Source organism: Ricinus communis, chromosome 5 (genome assembly GCF_019578655.1).
Source record: "Ricinus communis isolate WT05 ecotype wild-type chromosome 5, ASM1957865v1, whole genome shotgun sequence".
In the NCBI taxonomy this organism is placed as follows: Eukaryota; Viridiplantae; Streptophyta; class Magnoliopsida; order Malpighiales; family Euphorbiaceae; genus Ricinus; species Ricinus communis.
Window position 1 is genome coordinate 6,848,908 of NC_063260.1, and position 10,339 is coordinate 6,859,246.

The 10,339-nt window shown below is 36.1% G+C and overlaps 2 protein-coding genes across 7 annotated transcripts; both read left to right on the top strand.

The window, feature by feature from the left end:
* The first annotated feature begins 405 nt into the window (after positions 1 to 405).
* On the top strand, positions 406 to 9,299 carry LOC8265563 (leukocyte receptor cluster member 1). 6 transcript variants are annotated; one of them, XR_007215798.1, is made up of 4 exons: positions 406 to 542; positions 6,474 to 7,160; positions 8,735 to 8,822; positions 8,970 to 9,299. XR_007215798.1 is itself a non-coding variant. In XM_048373909.1 (3 exons), exons 1-2 carry the CDS (start codon positions 486 to 488, stop codon positions 7,155 to 7,157), a joined length of 741 nt encoding a protein of 246 aa, XP_048229866.1. In that variant the 5' UTR covers positions 406 to 485; the 3' UTR covers positions 7,158 to 7,160; positions 8,970 to 9,299. The 6 variants fall into 6 exon arrangements, 5 of the variants coding, with proteins under 5 accessions (XP_048229866.1, XP_048229867.1, XP_002528936.1 ...); XM_048373909.1 differs by lacking the exon at positions 8,735 to 8,822; XM_048373910.1 differs by lacking the exons at positions 8,735 to 8,822; positions 8,970 to 9,299 and adding an exon at positions 7,938 to 8,452.
* LOC107262036 lies at positions 9,279 to 10,333 on the top strand. Its single transcript, XM_015725208.3, is given in 4 exon segments — positions 9,279 to 9,401; positions 9,649 to 9,730; positions 10,026 to 10,129; positions 10,132 to 10,333. Coding segments are annotated over 4 exon segments (318 nt in total). The 5' UTR covers positions 9,279 to 9,344; the 3' UTR covers positions 10,207 to 10,333.
* Positions 10,334 to 10,339: the final 6 nt, after the last annotated feature.

The following is a 10,339-nucleotide window of genomic DNA, read 5'->3' on the forward strand; positions in this document are numbered from 1 at the left end:
TAGGGTAGAGTTGCAACATTATGTGGAGCTTGAGGAGTTAGTTCACCTTGCAATTAAGGTGGAAAAACAACTAAAACCTAGAGGGACAACAAGGTTTGAATATAAGGGCACTTCGAGTGGGAGGCCACATTGGTCTAATTCTTGGAAAGGAGGTAAGAAAGGTGATGATAAGGTTATTCCCAATGACAACAAAGGGAAAAACATTTCAGGCAACAAAGACACATCTAAACCCGAAATTAACAAAGAAAAGAATAGAGACATCAAATGTTTCAAATGCTTGGGGCGTGGCCATATTGCTTCACAATGTCCAAACAAGCGGGCAATGGTGGCTAGAGACCATGGGGAGATTGAAACAGCAAGTGAAGAGAGTGATAATGATGATGAGATACCACAATTGGAAGACGGCAACGATGATTGCATTGAGGGTCCTATGGGAGGTGAGCTCTTGGTGGCTAGGCGCATACTAAGTGTTCAAATGAAGGAAGATGATACCTTGGAGCAGCAAAGAGACAACATTTTCCATACAAGATGCCATGTATAAGGTAAGACTTGTCTTGTTATTATTGATGGTGGTAATTATACAAATGTTGCTAGCACTTTAATGGTACAAATGTTGTTTTGTTATTATTGATGGTGATTTTGGTTCCAAAGAAGGATGGCATATGGAGAATGTGTGTGGACTGCCGTGCAATCAATAAAATAACGGTAAAGTACCGTCATCCCATTCCTAGGTTAGATGATATGCTTGATGAGTTGCATGGTGCATGTTTGTTTACTAAGATTGATATGCACGCATGCACCGTGCAACTCATCAAGCATATCATCTAACCTAGGAATGGGATGACGATACTTTACCGTTATTTTATTAATTCTCCATATGCCATCCTTCGGAACCAAAATCACTGGAACCGCACAAGGACTTAAGCTCTCACGCACATACCCCTTTGACATCAGTTCTTCCACTTGCCTTTAAAGCTCCTTTGTCTCCTCTGGATTACTTCTATAGGCTAGTCTATTTGGTATGGAAGCCCCGGGTATGAAGTCTATTTGATGTTCTATCCCTTTTTGAGGAGGTAATCCACTTGGCATTTCCTCGGGAAAGACATCAGCAAATTTCTGCAAAAGATTAGCAAACACACTCGGCAAGGAAAGATCAAGTTCAGTAGTGTTTAAATATACATCTTTATAAGTAACAACAAATAACATCCGACTTGAATGAAATGCATGCCTAACTTCATTTTCCCTAGCCAAAAAACTACCATTTGCCTTTGTTTTCTTTTTAGGCTGAACCTTACCCTTTGGGTTTTCATGCTCCTTTTTGTTATTTTCAGCCTCACGCCTCTCTCTTTCCAACTTACATTGGTCATCATACACTTTCTTAGGAGAAAGATGTGTCAAAGTAACTTTTCTCCCATCCTTCACAAATGAGTACCTATTTAGAAGGCTATCATGAAAAGCCCTTGTATCAAATTTCCATGGCCTACCTAACAAGATATGGCCAGAATGCATTGGCACTACATCACATAGCGTCTCATCTGAATATCTACCAATTGTGAAAGATACAACAACTTGCTTATTCAGTTTGATCTCACCACAATTATTTAACCATAACAATTTATAAGGTCTAGGATGTGGAATTAGATTTAAACCCAATTTTTCAACCATTAAAGTGCTAGCAACATTTGTACAACTACCACCATCAATAATAACAAGACAAGTCTTACCTTGTATATGGCATTGTGTGGAAAATGTTGTCTTTTTACTGCTTCAAGGTATCATCTTCCTTCATTTGAACACTTAGTGTGCGCCTAGCCACCAAGAGCTCACCTCCTATAGGACTCTCAATGCAATCATCGCTGCCGTCTTCCAATTGTGGTATCCCATCATCATTATCACTCTCTTCACTTGCTGTTTCAATCTCCCCATGGTCTCTAGCCACCATTGCCCGCTTGTTTGGACATTGTGAAGCAATATGGCCATGCCCCAAGCATTTGAAACACTTGATGTCTCTATTCTTTTCTTTGTTAATTTCAGGTTTAGATGTGTCTTTGTTGCCTGAAATGCTTTTCCCTTTGTTGTAATTGGGATTAACCTTATCATCACCTTTCTTACCTCCTTTCCAAGAATTAGACCAATGTGGCCTCCCACTCGAAGTGCCCTTATATTCAAACCTTGATGTCCCTCTAGGTTTTAGTTGCTTTTCCACCTTAATTGCAAGGTGAACTAACTCCTCAAGCTCCACATAATGTTGCAACTCTACCCTATCAACAATCTCCTTATTAAGCCCACTAATGAATCGTGCCATGGTAGCTTTTCTATCCTCATCCAAATCAGCCCTAGTCATGAGCATTTCCATCTCCTTATAATAATCATCAACACTCTTTGTACCTTGCCTCAAAGATTAGAGTCTTTAATGTAACTCCCTATGGTAATGTTTAGGTACAAAAAGCATTCTCATGATAGTTTTGAGTGCGATCCAACTACTAATAGGCTCTTCCATGTTCCTCCTCCTACTAACCACCAACTGATCCCACCAAACTATAGTATAGTCACTAAATTGGGTAACCACTAATTTCACCTTTTTCTCCTCTGAAAAGTTATGGCAATCAAAGATAAGGTCAACTCGCTTTTTCCACTCCAAATATGCCTCCGGATCAGTTTTCCCCAAGAAGGTAGGAATCCTAAGTTTGATACTACCCAAGTTCCTATCAACATTATTATAGTTCCCATAACCACCAAAGTGTCATCTACCTCTACCAAGATTTTGGTATCTCCTAGCTCCTCTACCCATGCCTCTACCAACCCCACCATAGGCTGCATTATCATATTCCTCAAAACCCTCATCAAAGTCATCCTCATTCACCCCAATTGGCTGCCCATGATTACTTTGCACATTCCCCCCTTCATTAAGCCTATTTCCTAGACCTCGGGCAAATGCATTAATTTGGTCCATAATGGCTTGTTGATTGGTTGCCATTTCCCTTCGTTGGGCTGCTATGTCAAGTTGAAACCTCTCCATTTGCTCATTCATATTTCTTATGCTTCGTTGCACCCTCTCATTTTCATGCATTTGTGCCGCGGGTATGCCGGTAGTTGACACATTATTACCTCCACTAGAACCACTTGACATGCTGCAATAAGAGTTAGTATGCAATAAAAGAAAATCGAAGGAAATTAAGGACCTCACCAACACTCTCTCACGTGTTTACTCTCAATTAATGGGGATGGTCACTCGTGTTTCGCACAATCAAGAATGATCACACAAGGCTGAGAACTCACACCACTCAGCTTGTTTTCAAGGATTCTTATGTGAATCAATAACCACACATCAAGTTATTTCACTATGCTTGCAATGCACCAAGAATTATGATCTAAAAAGCTTAGTTGAGGCAAAACGCAAAAGTCAAGAAAATTAAACAAATAGTCACGCTTTCAATAAAATTAGGACTACAAACAAGCGAAAATTTCAAACGGATGCAAATGACATATAAAGAAACAATCTAGATGTAAGAAACAAGAAAGATGCAGTTCAGCTTGAAATAGGAAAAGAAGGAACAGTAACAAAAACAAGTGTTTAATGAATCAAGAACAATCAAAAACTCAAAAAGAAGCAATGGGCATGTAAAAGGAACGAAAATAAGGTGAAAAAAACAAGAAATTAAGTTCAAGAACCAAGTTTCAACTCGAATGGAAATTTCTAACCAAACAGCATTGGAAACAAGATTTTAAAGCTCAAGAACGAATTAAAACTTCAATTTGATGTATAAGACATGTAAGGAACAGATTTAGGAAGCAAAAATCACAAGGAAGGTTGATCAAGAAAGAAGGTTACCTCTTTATGCTTTAAATGTGTCAAATCTGCCCAAAAGACACATAAAGAAAAGAATAAATGAAGGACAAAAACGAATTTAGAGCTGAATTAATTCAAATAAGATGGTATGTATAGGGCTCAGGTCATTGGAATTTAATGTTCTTTTGAATCTTCCCAAACAGCCACCTAATCCTTATTTGTGTAGGATTGTGAAAATCTCCCTAATTTCCTCTTAATTTTAGGAAACTTTTAAGACCAGCTGTAATATGAACCTTTTAACAATCCTAATATCTATATAAACACACCAAGAACAATGATTTCAACACCAAACACGTTTTTCCACTAACGAAGACAATCAAACCAATGAGACCTATTTTTTTTTTTTTTGAATCAGAATCAAAACTACAAGAATCAAGAACTAAACAATATAGATTTCAAGAATACCAAGAATACTTCAAGAACAATATCAAGAACTCAAGGAGAACAAACAATAACTTAAAGAAAATGGATAAATAACCTGATTTAAGAGCCAAAGCTCTGATACCAAATGTTAAGAACCTCAAAGGATTAGAACCACGAACCCTAATGATTATGAACCCGTGAATTACTATCTTAGAAACCCAAGAACAAATTGAGTTTCAAAACCCAAGAACCGCTTAAATCAGATTGCAAGGTATAGTTGATCAAGATCAGAACCTAAAGAAAACTAAGTTCTTTAAACATTAACACGCCACAAGGATAGATCAATTCATTGATAAGTGGTTTATGTATTCAATAAGAATTCAAGCAAATATGCAAAGGAAACAACTACTATAATTTAATCAAAATTCGAATCCCTAAAACACACCTTAAGGGGCATTTTTATAGCCACCTAACATAAGAAACTCTAGTAAAACTATTAAACCTAGCCGCCACATAAGAAAAATAGGAAATAACATTGTTCTGAACTTAAATAAGAGATTTCAGCCCAAATATTAGCCCACATTAGTCTTCATGTACTTGGACTTGCAAAATATTAAATAAAGCTCTAATTCAATTGTGCTTTCTTGGGCTATCCTAGCATGTAATTGAAACTAGCCCGTCTTGCATATAGCCAATTAAGGCTTCTTATAGCTTCTTGGACCTTGTAATTGGACCTTGTAGTATGCTCAATGGATCCTTAGCTTTATCTTTGGTTTTCTTGTTATCCTCTCCATCAAGTCCATCTTTAAGCTTGGCCATGTCCATATCAAATGGGTTTGGTAGGAAAAGAATCCAAAATTCCCAAAGGCGTTTCTTCATCATTTTCTTTCCTAACAGGTTTTCTTCATTGTTCACTGGCTCGGTTTATGCCAGCATTGGCTTCAAATGTTATGTAAATGCTGAAAGTTGGTTTATCCTTCCAATGGTAGAGTTGCTGATACTGCCTTGGAAGATGCAGTTTAGGGATGCAGTGCATGTCTATGTTGACGGCCTTGGACTTTATTATAGAGAAGTTTAAAAAAAAAAAAAAGAAGAATTGATTGTAATTCTTAGGACAGTGTAAAGTGATTGCGTTGCTTATTATTCGCAAGCCTGATGGTTTTTTTTCGTTACTGAGTTTTTCAATCTCCAAACGAATTAGAACTACCTTTTCGCAGTCCAATCATGTTGATTATATATTTTCTTTTTTTCTTTTTCTTTGAAGATATTTTAATTTAAATGAGATCCGTTTGAAATTCTATAAATCTTGACGAATTTAGGTTCAAACATATTGCTGCATTTCATGGGATAATCCAATACGCGTAAAATTGACGAGGATTTTTAACGTTAAATAAATTTTTGCTGATTTACACGAAAAAAATGGGCAAAATAGCAAGAAGTTAAATAAGCATTCACATGATTGTTTTCTTGTTTTTTCCTAATAGAACTTTAAAAAAAAAAAATCATTTGATTAAGTAAATTAAAAATATAAATCTAAATACTCGCTAACTTTTCTAAATAAAATATATAATTGCAAATTAGAATAGAACCCAAGTATCCCACTCCCACACAAACCGACCTAAATCAACGAATGTTCAATAATATTTAATGAAATGACATCGTATCGTCCTTCTTCGAACGAATTCCTAATTCTTTTCGGTTCAAAAAAAAAATATACATATAAAATAAAGAAATACAGCAATTTGTATAATCTCACAGACCCAATTCTCTCGCTTTCATCTCCTGGTACGTGCCGCTTTTCTCTTTGTATCTGTGGAATTTTTTTGAATTCTGTTCGTTGAATATGGGCGATCCATCACGATCGTAATTGCAAAAGTTTGAGCTTGTGGATTGTTTTATTGCTAATCAAGTCAACATCTTTTATACTTTCTCATTTCTCTCCATAGTTCTTGTTCTTAGGAATCTCGTTTGATTGTGGGTATCTCTCTTGTTTTTTCTACTCTTTGGAATTGCTTGATGTTTGTTACGAAGTTTTTATGACTTTTGAATTGATTTATATAACACTTCGAATCTCTTTATAACTATAATTTCTTGGCATGAATGAGAAAGCAATACTGAAAAACTAATTGTCTATTATATTGTTGTTTATGGAATCTCAATTTGATCTGTGAGTAACTCTTATTAGAGTTCAGAAATCCAGTTTCCTCTAGCTTTTTATTTTTCTAGAGCCCTATTATTGAAGATAAGCGTTAATTTGCAGGTGAATTGTAAAATAATGGGAGGTCATGGAGGTCTTAACATTCTTCCTCAAAAGAGGTGGAATGTATACAACTATGAGAACAGAGAGAAAGTCCGGAAAGATGAAGAAGCGGCTGCAAAAGAGGAGCAACTAAAGCGTGAGCAGGCTAGAAAGCGTGATACTGAGTTTCGCCTTGAGCAACTTAGGGCTGCCCGTGGCTTGGCTCCTTTAACAAAACCTGAAGAGCCAGCAGCAGCAGAGAATGATTGCTCAGAACCAAAGTCAAACCACATTAATCTATTCGAAGGAATTCGAATTTTTGACCCAATTAAGGGACGGGAGAATGAAGGGGGTTCTGAGAGAGACTCAAAGAAGAAGAAGAAGATGAAGGAGGAGGTGAGGGTTGTGACCGCTGAGGATGAGAAGTATAGGTTGGGTTATGGGGTTGCTGGAAAAGGGGTTAAGTTGCCTTGGTACCTTGAGAGGAGGAACGATGATGTGAATGATGAGGAGGATAAAGATGATGGGTCAACTAGAGGAAAGAAAGAGGGGAAGAAGGGTGGCAAGAAGACATTACAAGAGCTAAGAGAAGAAAGATTGAAGAGGGAGAAGCAGGAGAAAGAGAGAGAAAGGGCATTGTTGGAGAAGAGGGAGAGAGATAGAAGTTTGAAGAGCGGAGGTTTTTCCAGGAGGCGAGATTACTAATAGGTATTTTGCCTTTAATGTTGTATGTTAATATTTGCTACCACTCATTTCAAATGGTGACTTGTTCTTAAATTGATTGTAATTTTTTTATTCCTGGTTACAAATGAATGAAGCCTATGAGGATGAGTTAGATTCCCTTTCTCTAATGCTTAGATGAATTCAGTTTGAGGGTGACAGCATTTAACTACAATTTGAACGTTATTAAACAAGCATAATCACTCTAGTTTGTGCTGTGTTACATTATCCTATTGCTTAGCCTTTATTGCTTTAATTTCATGCTGTATATATTATAAAAATGCCCATAGGTTATTCTGTCAACTTGGTAAGGCTATACAGACACTTCGATTGTACAGGCCTCTTGATTTGGTTTTGTAAACTGTAATTTATTTGAGTGTCTTGAACAAGTGAAAATTAGGTTTTAAACTATTCTTATTTGCCTTATCTGTAAAGTTGGCATATGCCTTGGACTATTAGTGTTAAAATTGCGTTAGAGTTGATTCTGGTAGAAACCTTGCCCATCACATCCTAGCCTTGTCCTAGAAAAAGGTTAAGATACCTGAATATATGGCCTTTCTTTGAGGGGTTATCTATACTTCATACACTATATCATCTTCACCCACATGATCTTACAATTTAAGTGCCTAGTTTAGTGTCATGTAAATGCCAACTCCTTTGATCATCACTGCCTAGTTTTAGAGTTTTAGAACTTTTGGACTTGTTGATCTTAGACATCTAAATTCAGTAAACTGATGGTTGTATTGTGGCCTTTTCAAATGGCAGGTAGGCTGTAGATGGACTAGATAAATACAAGATGCTTTAAGATATTATTCTGATCTGTAAAAATTTGCCACAATTTGTATGGAAGCTTATCTCTGGGTGATCAATGCTGCGAATTAGGAACCAGGTGATTTCTTTTCAGCTGGCTGCAGCTGATATTACTCATGTAAACCCACTATTTCAGAAACCTGGGATATGAATCTCAGCAAATCCAGAGTCTCGCAACTGTATCAGCTTTATTCCGAAGAATTCATGCTTCTTTTTTATTGAAACGGAATGCGAGTCTCTTATTCACGAATAAAGTGAAACCCTTTGTGACTGAATAGAATGAACAATTGTAATTGAACCACTAATTGCGTCTATTGTGTGGTTGAGTGGTTCACCATATTGTTGTGATTGCTGACAAAATGAACCTTTTATTTTTAAATAACATGTATAGAAGGCTCCAAGAGGTATATAGAATTGGAATATCTAATATCTGAATTTGACAAGGGAAGTTTCTTCAGATTGAAGCACTACGCTGATATTTGTTATCCTGAATTTTTTTTCTTTCTAATTGTTAGCTGCATATCTAAATACATGTCTAAAAATCCCCTTAAAAAAAAACGTGTCTAAAAGTCCCTTAAAAGAAAAAATACATGTCAAAGTCTACTATGGGCTGCAGTTTCATTTCAAGACATGGTCGTACAGAGGTTATATGTTGACTTTTGATGCGTAGCTTGCAAGTATTTCCAAAAACATTATATAGTTGGTGAAATGGTGACCTGGTCAATTGGCCTCCTTATTCCTGAATATTGCAGGGGTTCTTTAGTACCAGAAATATCCATTTAAGAGTTGGATAAATAGGCCTGAATTGTTTTATTCTCCTTCCGACATGTGGAGAAAACGGCAAGTTCTTTTAACAATCATATTTTATGCCTACAAGATTCTGTCTTCAGTTCTAAAGTATTAATATGTCCATGCTTGAATTTGCTGGCTGTTAGTATAGATCAACAAATTCCTTATCTAATTCTTGTTCCCATCTTGTCTTACCAGATAAAGTTTGGTTAGAACATGAAGCCCACAGTCGTTAAAAGCCAGGGTGGTAAGGTCTTAACGTGCAAACATGGTTTTACGTAACTCTAACAAGCCGAAGTTTTGGAAGTGCAACTTGCAATAATTAGTAGTTAACCAGCAAAAAGAGGGCTTGAGCTATTATTATTTAAAAGCAAAAGATGCTGACCGGCATTCAGTTGAATTTTTATTTTTTTATTTATTTATAATATAAACTTACTACTTTTATTTATTTATTCTTGTTTAAATTAAATAAGACTGGAAACATGATGCGATTTTTGGAGCTATAAAATGATCTATTAAAGTTAGTAATCTCAATTCTCATCTGAGAGCTCCGTTGGGTTGCTCCGAATTCCAATGGGGATATTATCTAATAAGTCTCTCATGTTTCTTGAGGATTTGACCCTGCCTACGGTATGTGATGCCATCTTCTGCTTTCAATTGAATTCAGATTGAAAATTATCTTTCATTTTATCATTCAGTTGGTTATAAATTAGGTCCTTTAGCAAATCATTTGATGATATTTTCCTACAATTACAGGGAGAACTTGTTGACGTTTTGAAATCTTTTCCCCTTTTGTTTCAACATAATTTGTTGCAATTGCAATTACCATTTTGCAGTGGTTCCTAATTCGTCTTGCCTGGCTTTGCTCCGTTTCTAGTTTCAGGTTATAGTGATGACTGGAAATACAGGATGTGCTCGATGCCAGCAACGAGTTTCCCGACTTATTTCTAAGATGACTGGTTCGGAATCGGAATCAAATCTTTTCATATTTTAATTTCACCCCATCTGAAAATGTAGTTTTAGAACACAACCAAATTGGATTCTGAAAAAAATAATAATAATAATTTCATATCTGAAAAGAATTTCCAATGACTGAATAGTTAGTCAATGATAGAAAGGCAATTCTAAAGTTGTTTTATTGCTTAAATTGGAAGCTGAGAAGGATTTGATTTGAAGTAAAAAAGTTTTGATGAAGCAATGGCTTATAACTTGTAAATAGCTTTAATTCAGTTTCAGTTATGTAAAAATTTGCAGGATTAAGAGAATACGCAGTGGATGTGCAGAAGAAACAAATAACTGTAAAGGGAGATTTTAGAAATAAACGCAAGAATGAAATTAGTGCAGAAATGAGAAAAGAGCATTCTTTTGTTATCAACTAAAATTGCTCTTGGGGTCATATCTAGCTTCTTGCTTCAGAAAGCACAAGGCTACCTGAAGAAAGTATTCAGGTCTCTCCCTGGTCGGTGCTCATGGGGGACAATGAGCTCCTGGAAACACGCCTAACCCAAAATTATGAGATTTTATATATCTTTTTCTTTGGCTTATTAAACGTTTTTCTACTACTTATC